Consider the following 21991-nt stretch of genomic DNA (forward strand, 5'->3'; position numbering starts at 1 on the left):
CGCCTAAACTGCGGTCCCGCCCGGCCCTGACACAGGTCCCGTCACCGACCCTCCCGCGCAGGGGACGTCCCGCCTCCCCGGAGGGTCCCCTCCGCCCTGCGCTTGGGCTCCAGCGGGGACAGTTCCGGGCGGCTGCCCGGCGCCCCGCGTCCCCGCTCGCCCTTGGTGACAGCAGGGCGGGTCGCCCGCGCCTGTCCCCGGTCGCACCACGGCCGAGCACGGGCCGCGGACGTCCCAATCCCAACCGAGTGGGAATTTCCTCCCGGAGTGGCCGCGAGCTGGAGGCCCCGTCGGCGCAGAGAGAACCCGGCATCCGGTAAACTGAGGACACCCGGCAGCAGCCGCACCAAGGGGGATAAAAACAGCCGGCGCGCGGGACAGCGGCCGCGGGAGTCTCCCACATTTCCCAGGCTCCCTCGCGGCCGCGCCGCCCGCACGGCTGGGCCACTTCCCAGGCTCCCTCGCGGCTGGTTCACTTCCCGGTCCACTTCCCAGGCTCCCTCGCGGCTGGTTCACTTCCCGGTCTACTTCCCAGGCTCCCCCGCGGCTGGTCCACTTCCCGCTCCACTTCATGGTCCACTTCCCAGGCTCCCTCGCGGCTGGGCCGCTTGCAGGGCTGGTACACTTCTCAGTCCACTTCCCAGGCTCCCCCGCGGCTGGTCCACTTCCCAGGCTCCCTCGCGGCCGGTCCACTTCCAGGTCCACTTCCCGGCCTCCCTCGCGGCCGGTCCACTTGCAGGTCCACTTCCCGGCCTCCCTCGCGGCCGGTCCACTTCCCAGGCTCCCTCGCGGCCGGTCCACTTCCCAGGCTCCCTCGCGGCCGATCCCCTTCCAGGTCCACTTCCCAGGCTCCCTCGCGGCCGGGCCGCAAACCCAGGTGCGACTCTCCGTCCTGTCTCCCCGGCGGGGTCCGAGGACGGGCGACGGCAGGACGGGTGGCGCCGGCCCACGTGACAAATACAAGTTCGTGCGGCCCCGCCCCGGGGTCCGGGCGGCTCGTCCCCGCGAGGCGACGGGGCTGAGCTGACTCGTAGGACCCGCGCTGTCGTCGCGCCCCGCCCCCCCCCCCCCGGGGCCTGGGACGAGGCCACCGCGCGTGTCACCCCCGGGCCGGCGTCCGAGACGCTGCAGCCCAAGTCTCTCCGCGCGGGGTCCCTGCGCAGGGTCACCTGGGGACAGAGGGGACGAGGGTCCTGGAGCGCGGGCCCGTGGGGACCGTCTGCCCCGGCGCCGCCGCCCGCTCACAGGTGGCTTTGTTGGGACAGAGCCTCGCTGTGTCGCCCGGGCTGGAGTGCCGTGGCCTGGGGACACCCCCTGTGTCACCCCGATGACAAGGGTGCAAAGTCCCTGCTTGCTGGTGGAGGAGAATAAAGGCCACAGGGAGGCTGGGCGCGGTGGCTCACGCCTGTCACCCCAGCACTCTGGGAGGCCGAGGCGGGAGGATCGCTCGAGGTCAGGAGTTCGAGGCCAGCCTGAGCAAGAGCGAGACCCCGTCTCTACTAAAAATAGAAAGAAATTAGCTGGACAGCTAAAAATATATAGAGAAAAAAATGAGCCGGGCGTGGTGGCGCATGCCTGTAGTCCCAGCTACTCGGGAGGCCGAGGCAGGAGGATCGCTTGAGCCCAGGAGTCTGAGGCTGCTGTGAGCGAGGCTGACGCCACGGCACTCTAGCCCGGGCGACAGAGCTCGAAAAAGAAAGCCCAGAGAGGGGCGGGGCCGTGGGACCCCCGTGCCCACCTTGTGCATCTCCACGGCCGTCGATGGCAGCGGCTCCCGCATCTCTCCGGGGACAGCTCGCAGCTCCCGTCCCCTGTGCCAGGGCTGGCGGCCAGGCCTCCCCTCGCGAGCCACGCTCTGCCCGCTGCCCGTCCTGATCGAAGCCTGAGGGGACACAGTGCTTGTGTCAGACGCCCGCTCTGCGCCAGTCTCTCCTACAGAATGACACGGGTCAATGCCATCGTGCCCCCGTTTGACAGATGAGGAAACTGAGGCTGAGCGAGCTACAATCTGAACCCAGGGTCTAGGTCCAACGTCGGGGCTTTTAACGACTCTGCCATCCTGCTCACATGCAAAGGCCCGGTGGCACCCTGTAGATGCCACTAAGAACGGTGAACTTGATCTCAAGAGCAGCAGGGAGACCCTGGGAGACGTCAGCAGGGGCGGGGGAGGGGACGAGGTCAGACGTGGGGATCTAGAAGCATCTTCCAGCTGCCGTGCAGAGACTGCACCGCAGAGGTAGGAAGGGAGGCCGGGACGGAGACTGGTTAGAGGCCGGGTAGTTGTCTCAGCAAAGGACAACGGTGTTGGGGACAAGGACAGCCATGGGGGAACGGGAGAAGAGACAGACTTCAGGATCTTGGGATCAAAGAATGACTAAAAGGGGAGTCCCGGTATCACGGGCGCTCGGCCCCCCGGCATGGTAAGAATTGTAGGATTTCCAGTTAAAATGCAGACCGAGCCGATCCGGGGGGTTCCGATCTCCCGCCAAACACACGGAGCTTGTGGATTTCAATTTTTTTTTTTCTTTTCTTTTTTCTTTTTTTTTTTTTTTTTAGTCTCAGGCAATCACATAAATTTTTTTTTCAAATTTTTTTTTTCTTTTTTTTTTTTTTTGAGACAGAGTCTCACTCTGTTGCTCGGGCTAGAGTGAGTGCCGTGGCATCATCCTCACTCACAGCAACCTCAGACTCCTGGGCTCAAGCAATCCTCCTGCCTCAGCCTCCCGAGTAGCTGGGACTACAGGCATGCGCCACCACGCCCGGCTCGTTTTTTCTATATATATTTTTTAGTTGTCCAGCTAATTTCTTTCTATTTTTAGTAGAGACGGGGTCTCGCTCTTGCCCAGGCTGGCCTTGAACTCCTGACCTCGAGCGATCCTCCCGCCTCGGCCTCCCCAAGTGCTGGGATGACAGGCGTGAGCCACCGCGCCCGGCCAACAAAAAAAATTTTAAACTTAGCGTCCTTATAAAGGCACTGGTAAAAATAAATAAAAAAAATAAATAAAGTAAAAAGTGAAAGTGCAGAGCCCAGGCGCCGTGCCACCGTGCCACCGTGCTGTTGATCACACGACACGTAGGCACGCACAGTCCATATGGCTGCAAAGACTCCATGCACGCACATGATCCCAGCGACACGCGTGCCAGCCCCCGCTGTCCCCACACGCAGGGCTCAGGGTGGGTGGCCGTACCTCGAGTTCCCTCAGCAGCTCGGACTGGCCACACGACTCCAGGTCTTCCAGGGCGTCCCCGAACATGCGCCAGAAGCCCTCGTCCGGGGACGGGCCGGGGACTGGGCTGTAACGTAGGAACCACGGAGGGTCAAGTCCGGGCGGGCGGGCGGGCGGGCTGGGGTCTCCTGAGGCGTCTTCGGAGCCCCCCGGGGGGCCCCGCGTCGTGCTCGAGGGACCAGAGGGTGGGCGGGCGTCCTCGGTGGCAGCTCTGGGGCCCTCGGGGCAGTGGTTGGTGACACAGGACTAGGGCAAGACGCGGTTAAGGGCGAGCAGGACTTGGTGACCGGTTAGAACAGGGGTAGGTGAGACGGGGTACAGAGCGGTGACACAGGACGCCTGAGGAGAGAGACAGACGGACAGACAGACAGACAGAGAGGAGATCCAATGGTATAGCCCCCCGAGGACAGCCCCGGCCCCGCCCAGACACATGGCACCGCAGGACGGGGACAGGGACAGAGCTGGAATCAGCTAGGACACACGCACACGGATGGAGAGGAGGGAACCCTTGAGCCACACCGTCCGTCACAGGTCGTACGAGCCCGTTGTCACCTCTCACGTTGAGTCTCGGGTAACGGGTCACATTGTCACAAAGCCGCTCGCCGGCAGGCTGCGGTTCGCAGAGCGCGGGCTCGTGCAATGCCCGCGGGCTTCACTCTCCAACGGAGCCTCGGGCAGGGGGACCCGTTGCCGCCTCCCCTTCCCATTTTACAGATGGGGAAACTGAGGTCGGACGACGTTCGCCTCCCTCAAGCGTGGCGTGTGAGGGCCTGGCCCTGAGCTAGGGGTGCCACACGGAAGAGGTGACAGCCGGGTGGACACAAGGGGGCCAGTGCCACCAGGAGGCTGGCAGGAGCAGCTGTGGGTACCAGGAGGGAGGGAGGAATTCCTTTCTGCCGGGGAAAGTCGAGGAGGCATCCCAGAGGCAGAGTAACTTGGGCTGGGTTTTGAGGGATGCATAGGAGTTTTCCAGGAGAGATGGAGGGAAAGGTATTCTGGGCAGAAGGAACCGCCTGATCTTTGGATGGGAGGCAGCGTCTCTCCGCAGTCCCCCAGCGCTTTGGCACAGGGGACGGGCCACCCTCTCCCGTCCCAGCCAAGCCACTACGACCGCTCCCACCACAGACCTTGTTGGGGGCTCCCAATCGTCCTCCTCTTCCTCCTCCTCGTCCTCCTCCTCCGGGAAGCTTTCGTCGGCAGGGGCCGGGGTGTAGCTCGTCCTCCGGGGCTCGGGGGGTGGGGGGCTGCTCCTCAGCCGGCCGGGCGGCCACTCCTGGGGGGTCACGCCCCGGGCTGTCACCTGCGGGGTGTAGGAGCCTGGCGGGCGGGGAGAGGGGGCGTCTGGATTCTGCGTGTCCCCACCTTGGCCTCCTTCCCGCCGCGCTGGGTGACGCCGGGTAGGTCCTTGCTCCCCTCTGGGCCTGGGTGACCACCCGGCGCCCCCCGAGAGCCCGGGACCCCCCCGACCTCTGGGTCTTCCTGCGGAAATTCGGATGCCTTGTCCCCCGGGCTTGGCCAACGCCCCGCGTCACTCTGCTGGACCCTGCCCTGGGCCATGGGGACTTCCCGTGGCTCTGCGTCCCCGAGGCCGGGAGACACGAGATTCAGACGGCCCCGAGGGGTCCCCCGAGGCCACCACAGGCCCCTCCCGAGCCAGGTGGGGGGGTGGGAGGGGGCTTTGTGCCTTCCCGTCCTCAACTGGGTGAACATCGGTTGAGCACCTACTGTGCGCCAGGCACTTACTGTGTATTGAGCACCTACTGTGTGCCGGGCACCTACTGTGTATTGAGTACCTACTGTGTATTGAGCACCTACTGTGTGCTGAGCACCTACTGTGTGCCAGGCACCTACTGTGTATTGAGTACCTACTGTGTGCCAGGCACCTGCTGTGTATTGAGCACCTACTGTGTGCCAGGCACCTACTGTGTATTGAGCACCTGCTGTGTATTGAGCACCTACTGTGTGCCGGGCACCTACTGTGTATTGAGCACCTACTGTGGGCCGGGCACCTACTGTGTACTGAGCACCTGCTGTGTATTGAGCACCTACTGTGCGCCGGGCACCTACTGTGTATTGAGCACCTACTGTGGGCCGGGCACCTACTGTGTATTGAGTACCTACTGTGTATTAAGCACTTACTGTGTGCCAGGCACCTACTGTGTATTGAGTACCTACTGTGTATTGAGCACCTACTGTGTATTGAGTACCTACTGTGTATTGAGCACCTACTGTGTGCCAGGCACCTACTGTGTATTGAGTACCTACTGTGTATTAAGCACTTACTGTGTGCCAAGGTACTGTGTGCTGGGCACCTGCTGTGTATTGAGCACCTACTGTGCGCCGGGCACCTACTGTGTATTAAGCACCTACTGTGTGCCAGGCACCTACTGTGTATTGAGTACCTACTGTGTGCTGAGCACCTACTGTGTGCTGGGCACCTACTGTGTACTGAGTACCTACTGTGTGCTGAGCACCTACTGTGTATTGAGCACCTACTGTGTGCCAGGCACCTACTGTGTATTGAGCACCTACTGTGTATTGAGCACCTACTGTGTGCCGGGCACCTGCTGTGTATTGAGCACCTACTGTGTGCTGAGCACCTACTGTGTGCCAGGCACCAGGCTAGCAGCGAGGGCGCTGGGAACGTGAGTACCCAGCGTGGGTGGGGCTGTGGGTCTTAATCAGAAGACGAGTCTGCGGTCTGTGCTCCGAGGATCAGGGACCCCCAGAGTGGCCGACGGCAGCGTCCCCAAGGGCTGGCCCGGAGCCAGCCAGGAGAGCAGGGGCTCGAAGGAGGAAGGGGCAGAGGGGACAGCCCCGTTCAGAGGCCCCGCGGTCGGGGCGGCCCGGAGAGAGCCCAGTGCCGGCCCGAGGTCCCCACGGTGTTACCTGGGCCCCCAAAGCCGCCCTCCGTGGCCGCGCTGTCCCAGGACTCCACGGCGCTGTCCACGCTGGGCACGGCGGGCGAGCGGCGGGCTGCCAGGGGGCGTCCCTTCAGGGCCTCCGCGGGCTCGTCGTCTGCGTCGCTGGCCTGGCTGAGGCTGCCCGACTTGTGGGGCAGGAGGGGGCCTGGGGGCAGGAGGGGGTGTCGTCTCTGACCTCAGGGACACAGAGGGACTCCCAGAGCCTCAGCGTCCCCGATTTCAGCCCGGTCTGGGGACTCACGGCTGACGCGGGGGCTGTGGCACATTCATAAGCAAACCCGTTGCACAGATGGGGAAACCGAGGCCCGGGTGGAGGCCAAACAACACACCCAACGGTGAGGGCAGTGGAGCCCGGACTAGAAGGAAAACCCCAAAACGTGGGTTCCTTCCGCCGCACGTGGGGGCGTGGGAAAACACTCTAAGGGACAGTGGGGACCGCAGGGCGACGGCCACGCAGCACAAGCACGAGCACCTTAAGAGGCGGGAAGTGACGGCCCATGCTCTGACACAGCGCTGTGTGACCTTAGGCTGGTCATTGCCCTCTCTGAGCCTCGTCACCACAGCCATCCCAGGTGTCCCCCCCCTCCACAGCGCTGTGTGACCTTGGGCTCGTCATCGTCCTCTCTGAGCCCCGTGTGCCCCCCCCCCCGGGACAGGCAGCGAAGCTCACGGTCTAGCTGCTTCTTGATCTTCAGCGTGACAGTCTCCCCAGCCACCTGCAGGAGGTGGATGGCCTCGCTCAGCGGCCGGCCCTTGAGGCTAACGCTGTTGATGGCCAGGATACGGTCACCCACGTGGATGGCACCGGTCCTGAGGAGGGGACACGGGGCGGAGAATCAGAGCCGGACCCTCAGGGCCTCAGAGAGGGGTCTGCCCTCGGGGAGCCCAGGGGAGCCTAGTTACACCCGGCTGAAAACAAAACAGAACAGAACAAAGAGCACGGATAACCCTGGGTTGCATCACTAGAGGTATCAAGCCTAGAACCTGGGAGGGGACCGTCCTGCCTGACTCTAAAGGGCGGTTCTGGACCCGGCGTCCAGCACGAGTTTTGAGACCGGTTCGAATCCCACACGCCAGCTGCCAAATCCTCGCTGTGTGCCCTCGGGCCAGTGTCTTAACTTCCCTGAGCACGTTCAGAAGCAAACCCGTCGCACAGACGGGAAAACTGAGGCTCGGGGAGGGAGGTGATAATATCTGGTTATCGAATTCTAATTGCGGGAGGAATGAATAAAAATGTGTAAGATACACACGAGACTCTGAAGGTGTAGTATGGAAAAAAGATATAAAATATTCCGTTCATAATTTTTATGTGGATTCCACGTTGAAGTAAATCTGTATGAGACGCATTTTCTTTTCTTTTCTTTTTCTTTTTTTTTTGTTGTTTTTTTTTTTTCTTTTTTTTTTCTTTTTGTTTTTTTTTTCTTGTTTTTTTTTCTTTTTTTTTCTTGTTTTTTTTTCTTTTTTTTTTTTGTTTTTGTTTTTTTTTCTTTTTTTTTCTTGTTTTTTGTTTTGTTTTGTTTTTTTCTTGTTTTTTTTTTTCTTGTTTTTTTTTTTCTTGTTTTTTTTTTTCCTGTTTTTTTTTTCTTTTTTTTTTTTTGAGACAGAGTCTGGCTCTGTCACCCGGGCTAGAGTGCCGTGGCGTCAGCCTCGCTCACAGCAACCTCAGACTCCTGGGCTCCAGCGATCCTCCTGCCTCGGCCTCCCGAGTAGCTGGGACGACAGGCATGTGCCACCACGCCCGGCTCATTTTTTCTATATATTTTTAGTTGTCCAGCTAATTTCTTCAGGGATGTCCCCGGAGCCTCAAGCCCTGAATCCCTGCCACCCTCCCACCCTCCCGCCCCACCTCTGACCCCCAGAGAAGGACAGCTTGGGGCAGAGCTGGGACGCCTCCCTCCCTGCAGTCCCTCTGCGGCCACAGCCTCAGGGACGCTTCCCGGGGCAGGGGACAGCAGGACCGTGCCGGGACCCCACGGCATGATCCAGCACACAGTAGGTGCTCAAACAAGCATCCCGGTGCTCACCTTCCAAAAACAGGTTGGGAGGGAGCAGAAGGATTTTAGCATTTTAGCATGTCACCGTGAGTGGGGACCTGAGGCTCAGAGGGGAGGTGACCGGCCCAGGGTCTCTCTCTCTCAGAGCGGAACAAACGTCACCATCCAGGGTGGCTGGTCCCAAAGCCCAGCGCCTGCTCCCCGGGGGCCCCGGCCTGTGTCCCGCCCCCCCCAAAGCCCCAGCTCACCTCTCCGCCAGACCACGCTTGGTGAGCCCCGAGATGACAATGGGGTCAAAGGGTTCCTCCGTGCCCGAGATGGTGATCCCCAGGGGACCCCCGTAGCGCTTGAGCTCCACGGTGTAGCTGACGGCCCCTGTGGTCTCCAGCTCGTCTGCAAGAGGGGGACACCGGTCACCGGGGGGGGGCAGGAGCTGACACCCCCAGACCCCCAGGGCCAGGGGGAGCCCCTGAGCTGCAGGCTGGGAACCCCCAGGGCCAGGCAGGTGACCCTCAGAGGTGGCAGGGCCCGCGAGGGGGCCGTACCCGAGTTGTCCTCGTCCTTCCGGATCTTGAGCTTCACCAGGTCCTGGCACTGCCGCAGGATCCGCACGGCGTCCTCCATGGGACAGTTGTCCAGGCGGATGTTGTCGATGGCCAGCAGCTTGTCCCCCGGCTCCAGGGTGCCCGTCCTGCGAGGGGAGGGGCCGGGCGCGCGTGCAGGAGCCTGACCCAGCCCTGCCGGCCACGTCCCCGCGCCCCCGGTGCGTCCCCGTGTCCCCTACCTGTGAGCCACGCTGCCCTTCTTGATGTCGGAGATGATGAGGGGCTCCCCCCGCCTCCTGCTGGCTGCTGGGGGGGCGGGGAAGAGGTCATGAGTCCCCCCTGCCCCTTTCCACGACCTCCGCCCGGGGTCGGGGACAGGGGGTGGCAAAGCCCCAGGGCTGGGGACGGGCTTGGAGCCACACGCTGGTCCCACCGCTTCCTGGCTGGGTGAGTGTGGGCAAACCGGCTCCCCGCGCCGTGCCTCAGTTTCCCCTCTGTAAAACGGGGGTGACGTCACGGATGTCACAGGAAGGTGGGGAGAGGAAAGTGGGGAATGCAGCCACCAGGGCAAGCGTGGCCCCTGCTGTGTCCCTCCCGTTCATTTCTTCAGCAGGCATGCATTAAGCGCCTACTGTGTTCCTCCTGACCCTCCTTGGGGCTCTTGGGGAAACAGAGGCAGGCAGAACAGCAAGCCCAGCCCCCGCGCACGGGGCTCCTTACAAACCTCTGTCCCCGACGGCACCTCACGCCCCCGCCGGGGGACCCACGAGGCCAGGGGACCCCCGTGGTGCAGAATGAGAAACTGAGGTTTCGGGGAGAAGCTGGGGTCTTGCCCGGGGACGTGCAGCCGGGCCTGGTCCCCCTGACATCCAGGGTCCCTCCCCTGCACCCGGGTGGCAGGCGGGGGACGTGGCGGGTCGGGGGACTCACAGCTGATGGTGATCCCCAGCTCCACGCCACGGCGCTTCGGCAGCTTCACGTGGAAGGTGCCACTGCTCGGAATCACAGACTCTGGGCACAGACACACGGGGACCGACGTGAGGCCCGTCGGAGGGGCCTCGGGGAGCCCCAGTCCCCCCCCGCTGGGGCAAAGAACCCCCCAAAATCACCCTCCCACCCCCATCTTGCGGCTTCATTCTGACAGATGGGGAAACCGAGGCACGGGGCACAGACACGCACAGAACGACATGCCGGCTCCGGGCAGGGCAGAGTCGGGACCGTCAGCCGCAAAGGTTTACTGAGCACCTACTGCGCGCCTGGTCTCACCGAGCACCTACTGCGTGCCAGGTCTTACCGAGCACCTACTGCGCGCCAGGTCTCACCGAGCACCTACTGCGCGCCGGGTCTCGCCAAGCACCTACTGCGTGCCAGGTCTCACTGAGCACCTACTCTGTGCCAGGTCTCACCAAGCACCTACTATGTGCCAGGTCTCACCGAGCACCTACTGCGTGCCCAGTCTCGCCGAGCACCTACTGCGTGCCAGGTCTTACTGAGCACCTACTGCGTGCCAGGTCCCACTGTCTCACTGAGCACCTACTGCGTGCCAGGTCTCACCAAGCACCTACTGCACGCCAGGTCTCACCGAGCACCTACTACGCGCCAGGTCTCGCCGGGCACCTACTATGTGCCAGGTCTCGCCGGGCACCTACTATGTGCCAGGTCCCACCGAGCACCTACTGCACGCCAGGTCTCACCGAGCACCTACTATGCGCCAGGTCTCACTGAGCACCTACTGCGTGCCAGGTCTCACTGAGCACCTACTGCGCGCCCGGTCTCGCCGGGCACCTACTATGTGCCAGGTCTCACCGAGCACCTACTGCGCGCCAGGTCCCACCGAGCACCTACTGCGTGCCCGGTCTCGCCGAGCACCTACTGCGTGCCAGGTCCCGCCGAGCACCTACTGCGCGCCTGGTCTCGCCGAGCACCTACTGCGTGCCAGGTCTCACCGAGCACCTACTGCGTGCCAGGTCTTACTGAGCACCTACTGCGTGCCAGGTCCCACTGTCTCACTGAGCACCTACTGCGTGCCAGGTCTCACCAAGCACCTACTGCACGCCAGGTCTCACCGAGCACCTACTACGCGCCAGGTCTCGCCGGGCACCTACTATGTGCCAGGTCTCGCCGGGCACCTACTATGTGCCAGGTCCCACCGAGCACCTACTACGCACCAGGTCTTATAGAGCATCTACTGCGTGCCAGGTCCCACTGTCTCACTGAGCACCTACTACGTGCCAGGTCTTATAGAGCATCTACTGCGTGCCAGGTCCCACCGAGCACCTACCACGCGCCAGGTCTCACTGAGCACCTACTACGTGCCAGGTCTTATAGAGCATCTACTGCGTGCCAGGTCTCACCGAGCACCTACCACGCGCCAGGTCTCGCCGGGCACCTACCGCGCGCCAGGTCTCGCCGGGCACCTACCGCGCGCCAGGTCTTGCCGGGCACCTACCGCGCGCCAGGTCTCGCCGGGCACCTACTATGTGCCAGGTCTCGCCGGGCACCTACTATGTGCCAGGTCTCACCGAGCACCTACTATGCGCCAGGTCTCATCGAGCACCTACTGTGTGCCAGGTCGTGGCCGGGCAGTTTCACAGCATTTATCTGCCCTAACTCCACCAACTCCCCTGCACAGAGAAGATTCCAGCCACCGATTTCTAGATGGGGAAACTGAGGCTGGAAGGAGGAGGCGTCCCGTCCAAAGTCGCACGGTGTCAGCGTCCCAGACCCGGACTTCCCACCTGAGCTGTTCCGGGATCTCTGAGTGACGCAGAGAAGAGGCCTGGATACTTCTAGCTCCTCACCCGCCCTGTCCCCACTAGGGCCCGTCCCACGGTGGCAAAAGTCACCGTGTCACCTCCAGCGCGGGGACCTTCTTCCTCCCCAGCCTTTCTGCCACCAGCGTGCAGGCGTGAGCCGCCCACGTCCCCGGGAGAGGACGGGGGACGAGCGGAGGCGTGTGTGCCCCAGGCGGGACAGGATCAAGGAGGGACAGGTGCCGGGTCCCCAGGTGCCAGCAGGAAGCCCCGGCCCCTCACTCACCCGCCACGTCGAATTCGACCTCCAGCACGACCTTGCGGGCCAGTGCCGCGTCCCGCAGCAGCTGGTTGGCTTCCTCCATGGTCCCGTCCTCGGTGACGACACCGTTGATGGCCAGGACGCGGTCGCCCACCTGCAGCAGCCCGCACCTGACCCCAGGGGCCCCAGCAGAGAGAACTGGCTTCGATGCCAGCTCCACTGTCGGGGGGACAACCCGGACCCCCACGTCCTGGCCTGAGCTGTGACTCCCAGCACTGTCCCCCACCCCCGCCCTGAGCCAGCTGTGTTGCCTCGATTTGTCACAGGACCCTGGCTGAGGGCTTGTGGCTGCGCTGAGCCTCAGTTTCTCTGCCTGTACAGTGGGGCGTACAGCCACAGGGCTCTGACTTCAGCCAGACAGGGGTTCGAGTCCCGGGGATGACACTTAGGAGCTGTGTGACTCCGGGCGGATGAGCCACCCTCTCTGAGCCTCGGGTGCAAAACGGGGCTGGTCAAGTGAGATACGTCGGCAAAGTCGGGGCTTGCTGCGGTGACTCAGTTTCCCTGGCTGTCCTGGAGGGAGGCCCGGAGGGGAGGGCGGCGGGCTCACCTCTCCGCCGGGCTGTCGGGCTCGATGAAGCGCACCAGGGGTGGAGACGACAGGGTCTCGGTGGCGAAGATGCCACCCTGGAGCTGGAGGCCGAACCCGCCGAGGGGGTCTCCGCTGAGCACGACCTCCGTAGTCTCCGAGTGCACGACCTGCCCACCCGGCCCCACCGTGCTGGAGGTCAGCGACACTGCGGGGGACAGGGGGCGTGTGGCGGTCAGCTGGGCCACCCCACGAGCCTTCCCGCCCTCTGCAGGGGACTGGGCGCGAGGCCGGGCCAAATCACAGCCTGCACGGAGCCTCAGTTTCCCCATCTGTACAACGGGCTCGCGAGTCCCACCGGGCAGGGGTGTGGCCGGGACGAAGGAACTGTCACACTGGAAAACCAAGGCTCTGGCCGGGCGCGGTGGCTCACGCCTGTCACCCCAGCACTCTGGGAGGCCGAGGCGGGAGGATCTCTTAAAGCCAAGAGTTCCAGACCAGCCTGGGCAATATAGCAAGACCCCATCTCTACTAAAAATAGAAAGAAATTAGCTGGACAGCTAAAAATATATAGAAAAAATGAGCCGGGCGTGGTGGCGCATGCCTGTCGTCCCAGCTACTCGGGAGGCCGAGGCAGGAGGATCGCTTGAGCCCAGGAGTCTGAGGCTGCTGGGAGCGAGGCTGACGCCACGGCACTCTAGCCCGGGCGACAGAGCCAGACTCTGTCTCAAAAAAATAATAAATAAATAAAAATAAAAAAATAAAAAATAGTCGAGATATTTTGCCACCAATGCTGGGAATTTTTTGTCATAAAAATACACGCGACTGAAAGGGCACAAAGTGACTGGCACGGCTCAACCGTGCGCTTGTGCAGTGCGTAACCTGCCCAACCAGCCATGGCGGCCTATGCGGCGCTCACGCTATTTAATAGTCACACACATACCTGGGGGAAGGGACCAGGCCTTACGTGAGCTGTTATGTTCCCTCCTCCGCTGCCTCCTCCGCCCGGTTGTCACTGTCGTGCGGGGACTCATGGGCTGGGACCCGCGGGGAAGGGTGCTGGGGTTGGTGCAGGAAAAGGCGTGGTTCACGGTCGGCGAGGAAAAGGGCGTCGAGGACAAGGCTGGGGAGGTGACAAAACCACCCCCGTGAGCCCCGGCAGAGCCCCCGCACCCCGCTGCACACAGTAGGTGCGGGGAGGCCACCGGACCCGGCCGCAGTCACTCGCTGTGTGACCTCGGGCAAGTGTCTTTCCCTCTCTGGGCCTCAAAGACCACAGGGTTTCCGCAGATCTGGGGAAGCCCAGCTGCTGGGGACGGGGGACCCTCCTGTCACTGATGTCCCACCCAGGTGCCAAGGGGCAGACCGCTCCTCTCTGAGTCTGGGCTTCGTCCCCTCCGTGGCGGGCACGAACCCTCCCCCAGAAAGGCGAGCGGCACGCGGGGGACACGTTACATCGGCTTTGGTCCTGGCCGGCGGGTGTGGCCCAGGCGGGCGTCCGGCAGTGGCCGGGCCGGGGACTGTGACAGGAGGGCAGGCAGGGGTCCCAGGGGCGCGGCCGCTCACTCCGCTGCACCTTGACTGTGGCCGGCGAGAAAGAGGGGAGAGACGGGGTACGGGCGTCAGGGTTGCGCACTGTGCGAGACAGGACGCCGGCCACCGCGGGGGTCCTCGTGCTGTCCCCGCGCCGGGTATGACATCGAACGTCCTGCTCACGGGTCCGAGTGACCGAGCGCCACCCGCCCGGGGCAGCGGGCAGGATCAGAGAGGGTCAGTGCCCGACCCCGACAACCGTACGCGGACGTGTGACCTTGTACGGCCACCTCAGCCTCCTCTGCGGAGGGGGACGGTTGTGAGCCTGACCCCGCAGGTCACACCCTGTCCCTGGTGCCACTTACGCCCGCCAGGCCCTCACACCAGCGGCTCCCTGTGTTCTCGGGATCGCCCGGCACCCAGCTGGGAGACCCCGGCTCCCCCCAGGAGCAGCTCCAAGCCCTGTGTCCCCACCTGGCCGCCCCCTGGGGACCCCGTCGGGCCACTAAAACGAGCATCGGATCCCGGCTCTGAGCGGCACGGAGCACGAAGGACAATCCCCTCCTTCATTGTAAGGCTCATACTTCTAGTAACGCGACCGGTGACGAAATCAGCTATTCCCGCAAACCGTCAATCCAAACGGTGACATCGTTTCTCTGTGCCACCTCCCCGCCCTCAGCTGCCGCACGTGACAGTTTGAGCCGGGGGAGTCGGTTCCAGCAAATTCCACCCGGGTCCCTCAAGCCTCACGCACACAGCCCTCCCCGTCGGTCTTGGGGTCTGGGATCCGCGGAGGGGACCGACCTGCCCCCGAGGGCTGCAGGGGACGCTGGCTCCGGGGGACGGGCAGGATCTCCAGGCGGACCTTCTCCGACACGCTGGCCAGGAGCTCGGTGGCCTCGAGCAGGGAGCAGCGCTCGGTGCTGGTGCCGTTGATGGACAGAACGCGGTCCCCCGCGCGCAGCGCCCCGCTCCTGGCCGGGCGAGGGGACAGGCGAAGGGACGGGGTGGTCCAGGCCACACGGAGCTCGGGGACCGCCCCGCCCCGGCCTCAGCCCGCTCCGCGCCTCACCGGTCCACCGCGCTGGCCGGCTTGATGCGGTCGATGACGATGAGCGGCCTGTCGCGGTGGCACGCGGTGGCCAGCGACAGTCCCAGCGCGGACCCCGGCGTCCTCGCGATCTCGACCGTCAGGGGACCCGAGGCGTCGGCCACCGTGTCTGGCGGGGACGGAGGAAAACAAGCCGGGGGCGGAAATGTCGCACGCTCCCCTCCCGGCCTCGCTCTTGCTACCCGGGAGGGACGGCTCTGCCCATCGGACAGGTGGGGAAACTGAGGCACGGGCCTCCGTGGAGGGGACAACGTGGGTGCAAAGGCCCGGCCGGGATCCCCCGGAAGTGGAGCAAGGGCGGGAGTCCCGGTCTGGGGAGCTCCGGGCCCCGGGGTTGTGCTGGGTGATGCCAATTTGTGTGCACTTATTGGCAGCCTGCTGGATACCAGCATGTGCATTTATGGCAGCCTGCTGGATACCGGTGTGTGCATTTATCGGCAGCCTTCTGGATACCGAGGTGTGCATTTATTGGCACCCTTCTGGACACCAGCGTGTGCATTTATCGGCACCCTGCTGTATACCGGCGTGTGCATTTATCGGCAGCCTGCTGGATACCGGCATGTGCATTTATTGCCAGCCTGCTGGATACCGGTGTGTGGCTTTATTGGCAGCCTGCTGGATACCGGTGTGTGGCTTTATTGGCAGCCTGCTAGATACTGGTGTGTGCATTTATTGGCAGCCTGCTGGATACCGGCGTGTGCATTTATCGGCAGCCTGCTGCATACCGGCATGTGCATTTAGTGGCAGCCTGCTGTATACCGGCATGGGCATTTATCGGCAGCCTGCTGGATACCGGCGTGTGCATTTATCGGCAGCCTGCTGCATACCGGCATGTGCATTTAGTGGCAGCCTGCTGTATACCGGCATGGGCATTTATCGGCAGCCTGCTGGATACCGGTGTGTGCATTTATCGGCAGCCTGCTGCATACCGGCATGTGCATTTAGTGGCAGCCTGCTGTATACCGGCATGGGCATTTATCGGCAGCCTGCTGAATACTGGTGTGTGTGTTTATGGGCAGCCTGCTGGATACCGGCATGGGCATTTATCGGCAGCCTGCTGGATACCTGCATGTGCATTTATAGGCAGCCTGCTGTATACCTGCATGTGCATTTATCGGCAGCCTGCTGGATACCAGCGCTACACTGTCGTGTGCATTACACTCCATCCCCGTTCACCCAGCCGATGGCTCCAAATCAAAGCGTCACGCTCAGCTGCTTCTGCCTCTGTCCCCCCCGTCCAAGGGGCAGCAGGTCGGGCCAGCTCAGCCTTCCTCGCCGTTCCTGAGTCCAAGCCCTTCTCCCCACTCCCCTGCGACCAGCCGGGTCCTGCCACTCTGGTCTGTCTCTTTTTCTTTTTGGAGACAGAGTCTGGCTCTGTCACCCGGGCTAGAGTGCCGTGGCGTCAGCCTCGCTCACAGCAGCCTCAGACTCCTGGGCTCAAGCGATCCTCCTGCCTCAGCCTCCCGAGTAGCTGGGACTACAGGCATGCGCCACCACGCCCGGCTAACTTTTCTATATATATTTTTAGCTGTCCAGCTAATTTCTTTCTATTTTTAGTAGAGACGGGGTCTTGCTGTATTGTCCAGTCTGGTCTCTAACTCCTGACCTCGCGTGATCCTCCCGCCTCGGCCTCCCAGAGCGCCGGGATTTCGTTCTCTGCTGGATCCCAGCGCAGCTAAGCCATAGATACTAATTATGGCCCAGAGAGGCTAAGGGACTGGCCGAAGGTCACACAGCCTTGGCCGTGATGAAGATCCGAGGCCGCCGCGTGCCCCGCTGGCCTCTCTCCGCCCCCCCAGCCCTGGGCCTTCTCCTGTCACGACCGTCCCCGTCGGGGCCCCAACTCACCCGGGGTGGCGACGTCGTACTCCACTTGGAAAAGCGCCTCGTGGCTGCACTGCCGCAGGGTGGCCAGGGCGGTGGCGTGGCTGGCCCCGTGCAGGGGGATCCCGTCCACGCTGAGCAGCCTGTCCCCCACCTTCAAGGAGCCCTCCCTGCAGGGGGGACGCGGTCAGCCGGGCCGGCCCGGCGGGGATGGTGGGGACAGGGGCGGGGAGGACGGAGGAGAAAGGGGCAGGGGACAGGAGGATGCGGAGCCCTGGGATGTCCGAGCCGGGGGGGGGGTGTCCTTCGGAGCCCCCCACCTTGCTCCTGCCCCAGAGGAGACCACGAGGGCCCAGAGAGGGTGCCAGCCCGGCGAGAGCCACACAGCACCAGGGCTGGGGCCGGTCTCAGCCTCCCCGCTGCCCATGACAGCGGTCCCTTCCCACGGTCCCCACCCTGCCTCGGTTTCTCAGCGGGGGGACTCTGGCCTGGTGACAAACACGCCCGGGAAATAGCTCCGCAGGGGCCTCCGGGGGACGGAGCGGGGGGGGGGGAGGCCTGAGCCGGGTTCACCTCGGTTTGGGTCAAATCCCCGCCCCGGAGTGCCCCCCCCCCAACAGGTGGCCAAGGCTATTCCGGGAGGTTCCAGAAATAGCCGGTCACAGGGCCCCGTCCCGGGGACAGATTTAGATTTCCGACAAGGCCGCTCCGGGCTTCTCTTCAAATGGCCGGGAATCTCCCGCCCCCTGCCTCTCGCTCTCTCCGGGCCTCAGTGGGACCATCTGGGGAATGGGCACGGTGGCCCCTGCTCTGCCATCTTTATGGGGGGCCGTGGGGGGGCGGGGGTTTCTGATGGCTCCGGCTCGGGCTCACCTGTCGGCAGGGCCACCCGGTCGCACGTAGGTCAAGACGAGCGGGCGCGACTTGTGCTCGTCTTCGTGGGCCCCCCCTGAGCAAAATCCAACAAGACGCAGAAATCAGCTGCCCCACCCCCTCCCTGGTGCCCAGCGGCCCTCAGCAGGGTCCCTCCATCAAACTGGGACCCTCTTATGCGACACCAACAATAAATGCCACCCCACCCCCCCAGAGATGGGACAAAGGGGCTTCTTGTGCTCTCTCATCTTATTGCCCTTTTCCCCCTGGCCGCGAGGAAGCTCCTCCAAACATTTTTCTCCATCTCAGCAGCTGCGTTCACCGTCCTTTTCGGGCACGACTTTCTCTGTCCTCTCACTGTCCCCAAACAGGCACTCCTTCATCGCCTGACAGATTTTTTTTTTGTCCCCATCTGACACGTGACGTCGCGGTCAATGCGGATACTGACCTCTGAGGACAAAGCCGAAGCTGTTGCCCTCCCTGCAGAGGGAGATGTCCACTGTCTTCGAAATGATCCTCGGGTCGTTCTCGGGGGCTGGGAAGAAAGGGAGGACCGCTTTGAGCGCCTCGGTGGCAGCTCCGAGCTGGCAGCTGTCCCCAGACCGTCTTCCAGGGGACCTGGGTGGCCGGTCACAGAAATTCCAGAAAGGGCATCCGTTCCCCATTTTACAGGTGGGACAAAGTGAGGCTCAGGGGACCTTCTTCCCCGGCACCCACTTAGCGCAGCCCTTAGAGCGAGGAAACGTCCCACGCAGGCTCAGTGCGGCGATTCGGAGCCAGAGAAAGCTCTAGAACCCGGGACTTAGCGCACGGCGTTGGGGCTTGGGGTGGCGCGGGGAACCCTATAGTCACCGAATGGTCCCCAAACCTTCCCCCCAAAAAGGAGAAGCATCCGGAAACCGGACACACAAAACGACAGCAGGTGACACACGCGGCCGGGGGACCCTCCTTTGACAAACGGGAAAGCGGCGGCTCAGAGAGGTCAAGACGCTCGTCCAGGGTCACACAGCAGTGGATTTTGACAGCGTCACCGCGGTTGTAGGGGGAGGGGTGGATGTTTGCGGCTAGGGGCGGGGTCTAAGTTCCACCCGCCCCCCCCCCCCGGCTGGCGGGGTCCCCCCACCGCCCCCCCCAGGCCCCGGCGGGGAGGCGGCCAAGGCAGGGGACAGAGTTCCCCGTCCAAGGGCACCCACCGGGCGGGGGTAGCTCATACTCCACCTCCAGCACCACGTGCTTGCCCACGTTCTTGAGCAGGGTGATGATTTCGTCATGGCGGAGCCGGGTCAGGTGGATCCCGTTCACGGCCCGGATGTAGTCGCCGACGTTGAGCAGGTCGCTCCTGGGACAACGGGACCCGCGTGGGGACGGGGGGCCGGCTCGGGCGCCGTTCGAACCCACGCCCACCCTCCTCCTGTGCAGTCCTCACGCATTCCATTCCGGTTTGGAGGTGGGGTCTTGCTGCGCTGTCCCGGCTGGAGCGCAGGGGCGCGACCACAGGCAAGCCAGCCTCCCGCCTCGACCTCCCAAAGTGCCGGCGACACAGGCACGAGCCGCCGCACGCTCGCACGGCTGCGACTCTCATTTTACAAACGGGGCGACTGAGGCTCAGAGAGGTCAGACTCTCGGCCTGGGTCACACAGCAAGCGAGCGGGAGAGCGTGGATCCTAACCCAGACCTGTGGACACCCGGACCCCGGGCTTTTCTTCTGGCTTTTGCTCGCCCTGGGGTGTCACTCTCAAAAATTGGGACAGCTCACAGCCTCGGGCGAGCCCGCAGAGTGGCCGGGTCATTTGTCCTTTGCTAACGGGACAGTTGTCACCGGCTGCCTCGCGCGAGCCCCAGCCCTCAGGGTCTAAGGGAGCCAGGGAGGCAGAGGATGGGCTGTGTGCAGAAATCCTGGGCTCACGGAGGGCTTCCTGGAGGCAGTGTCGTCTGTGTGGAGCGTGGAGGCGTGAAGAGGAGGATGCTACAGGGAACAGACCTCTGGGGACAGGGAACAGCATATGCAAGCCCGGGTCCCCGCGACTGCCCACGCCCCGTCCCCCTTCCTGCTGTCCCCCAAGCGTCCCTCTCACCTGGCCGCGAGTCCCCCGGGTCTCAGGTTGGACACCCTGGGCCTCCCGTCCTTGTCGGTCCCGCCGGAGATGGTGAGGCCCAGGCTGCTGCCTTCCTTCTTCAGCAGCTCGACCACGGTGACGCCGCGGAACTCCTCTGGTGACAGATGCGGGGGGGGGTTTGCCCAGGGGACGAGGGGACCGTCCCGGACCCCCAGCTCCCCAAGTCTGAGCCCTCCCGGGGCTCTCGGTGCCTCCGTGGAGGGACACAGGGAGGGAGTGACGTTTTCACCTGGAATGCTTTGCCGGCGACAGGCAAGGGCCACCTCCGCCCCTCCCGCATCCTTGGCTGGTTTGCAGTAGGGACCATCGTCTGCAGGTGACAGAGAGAGAGAGAGACCCTGATGTCCCCTCCCCTTTGCGTCCTGCAAACCCCTTCCACGTGGGTGAATTCCACGCCGTGCACGTGGCCCGCGACGTCTTCCTGCCACCAGCTGTCCCCGATCCTCCCCCCCCCCCCGGGGAGTCGTCCCCCAAGGAAGCCTCAGTCCCCGCTCTGAGCGCGAGCCCCCTCCTCTTCCGAGCGCCCCCACGACACACGGGCGCCGGACGGCCGTGGTGCAGTCAACAACCTCAACAACCGCACGGACGGCATCATCCGCCGGGAACATTATTCCGCCGGGCCGACTGCGAAGCTGAGGCTCAGAGAGGGTGCGCCGCCTGCCCACGAGTCGCACAGCCGGAGAGCGCGTTGTACGATGTGGCTGCGAACCCCCGGCTCTGCGCACGGGGCCTCCCACGGCTGTGCTTGCATACCCGCCGGGACGGGGAGCTCACCCCCACGCAGCCGCCAGAGCTGGCAGGGGGACGGCTGTGGCCGTGGGCAGACTCAAGCTCGAGTGCGTTTGATGAACGCTTCTTCACGAGGACCGCTCGCTGCGGTTGGGGAGCCGGAGTCTGAAGACGTACTAGGCACCCCGAGTCTGTCCCCGTTAGAAAACGTCCCCACTTTCTTCTCTCTCCGTTGAAACTCAGGGCTTCTCGTTTTACTCTCCGAGACCCCTCGCCTGCCCCCCTCCCCCAGTTCCTGCCGCTACACGTCCCCGGCCGGTCCCCCAAATCCGCGTGGAACCCCGTCCCGGGGGTTTTCTTAAGCGATTAGAAAATCGTGCACACGTTTCAAAACGTCCAGAAAGCAGAACCTGGCCGGGCGCGGGGGCCCACGCCTGTCACCGCAGCACTCTGGGAGGCCGAGGCGGGAGGATCGCTCGAGGGCAGGAGTTCGAGACCAGACTGGACAATACAGCAAGACCCCCATCTCTACTAAAAATACAAAGAAATTAGCTGGACAGCTAAAAATATAGATAGAAAAAATGAGCCGGGCGTGGTGGCGCATGCCTGTCGTCCCAGCCACTCGGGAGGCTGAGGCAGGAGGATCGCTTGAGCCCAGGAGGTGGAGGCTGCTGTGAGCGAGGCTGACACCGCACTCTAGCCCGGGTGAGCTCCAGGTCTATGAATCTGGGGCTCGGGGAAGGGAGGACCGGGGAAGGGGAGGACCCATGTCCCGGGTGCTGCCTCTGAGCTGCCCTCCGGGCCTGTCCTGATTTGAGACAGGCTGTCACTCTGTCACCGCTAGAGGGCAGCGCTGTCATCACAGCTGACAGCAGCCTCCAATTCCTGGGCTCAGCGATCCTCCTGCCTCGGCCTCCCGAGTGGCTGGCTTTTCTTGGAGGCCAAGAGCCCACACCGGATGGGCGAATTCCCGGATAAGACCTTCTACCATGTTCAAAAAGCCGCCCGTGAGCAACGCTACGATGCCCGCCGATGCCTGTTCCGAGGGGGATGTCGCCCCACTTCTGCAAACATCCTCAGGTGGCAGGGGGGAAACTGAGGCAGCCTCCAAACCGAGAATCAAAGCAGGGTCAGAACGACCAACTGGCTTGCGTGACGCGAGCCTCTATTTCCCCATCTGTCAAATGGGGGTGTCTCTCCCGTCGCTGCCTCCGGGGAGAAACTGAGGGGTTCACTTTATTTATAGAGACCCCCCCACAGGGGTCCCGACCCTGGTCCCCTCCCTCGGAGAACGTGCTCGGTGTCTCCCACTCTCTCCCCTCTTTGTTCTGAGACCCGGTAATTACATGCTTGGCGAGGAAGCCTTTTCGAAAACATCTTTCCCACCGATTTTCAGCTGGAAACGTGCAAAAAAAAAATAAATAAAAAAGAAAAGAGAAAAAAAAAAAAAGGAAAGGAAAAAAAAAAAAAAACGAAAAGAAAAAAAAAAAGAAAAGGAAAAAAAAAAAAA

The 21991-nt window shown here is 63.1% G+C and overlaps 1 protein-coding gene across 1 annotated transcript in view; it reads right to left on the minus strand.

Moving 5' to 3' along the window:
* GRIP2 (glutamate receptor interacting protein 2) overlaps nt 1-21991 on the minus strand; it is a 36532-nt gene that overhangs the window by 1054 nt on the left and 13487 nt on the right. The window contains exons 2-24 of the mRNA XM_045534731.1: nt 19982-20062; nt 19711-19846; nt 18829-18974; nt 18084-18170; nt 17636-17711; nt 16787-16932; nt 14900-15047; nt 14632-14801; nt 13750-13875; nt 13262-13417; nt 12316-12502; nt 11730-11875; nt 9621-9701; nt 8930-8996; nt 8691-8836; nt 8394-8538; nt 6822-6961; nt 6117-6296; nt 4355-4544; nt 3189-3294; nt 1739-1882; nt 874-1169; nt 50-321 (exon numbers count right to left, since the gene is read on the minus strand). Coding sequence (XP_045390687.1) covers nt 50-321; nt 874-1169; nt 1739-1882; nt 3189-3294; nt 4355-4544; nt 6117-6296; nt 6822-6961; nt 8394-8538; nt 8691-8836; nt 8930-8996; nt 9621-9701; nt 11730-11875; nt 12316-12502; nt 13262-13417; nt 13750-13875; nt 14632-14801; nt 14900-15047; nt 16787-16932; nt 17636-17711; nt 18084-18170; nt 18829-18974; nt 19711-19846; nt 19982-20062 — 3372 coding nt within the window. The remainder of the gene's footprint in view (nt 1-49; nt 322-873; nt 1170-1738; nt 1883-3188; nt 3295-4354; nt 4545-6116; nt 6297-6821; nt 6962-8393; nt 8539-8690; nt 8837-8929; nt 8997-9620; nt 9702-11729; nt 11876-12315; nt 12503-13261; nt 13418-13749; nt 13876-14631; nt 14802-14899; nt 15048-16786; nt 16933-17635; nt 17712-18083; nt 18171-18828; nt 18975-19710; nt 19847-19981; nt 20063-21991) is intronic.

Source organism: Lemur catta, chromosome 21 (assembly GCF_020740605.2).
Source record: "Lemur catta isolate mLemCat1 chromosome 21, mLemCat1.pri, whole genome shotgun sequence".
NCBI lineage: Eukaryota > Metazoa > Chordata > Mammalia > Primates > Lemuridae > Lemur > Lemur catta.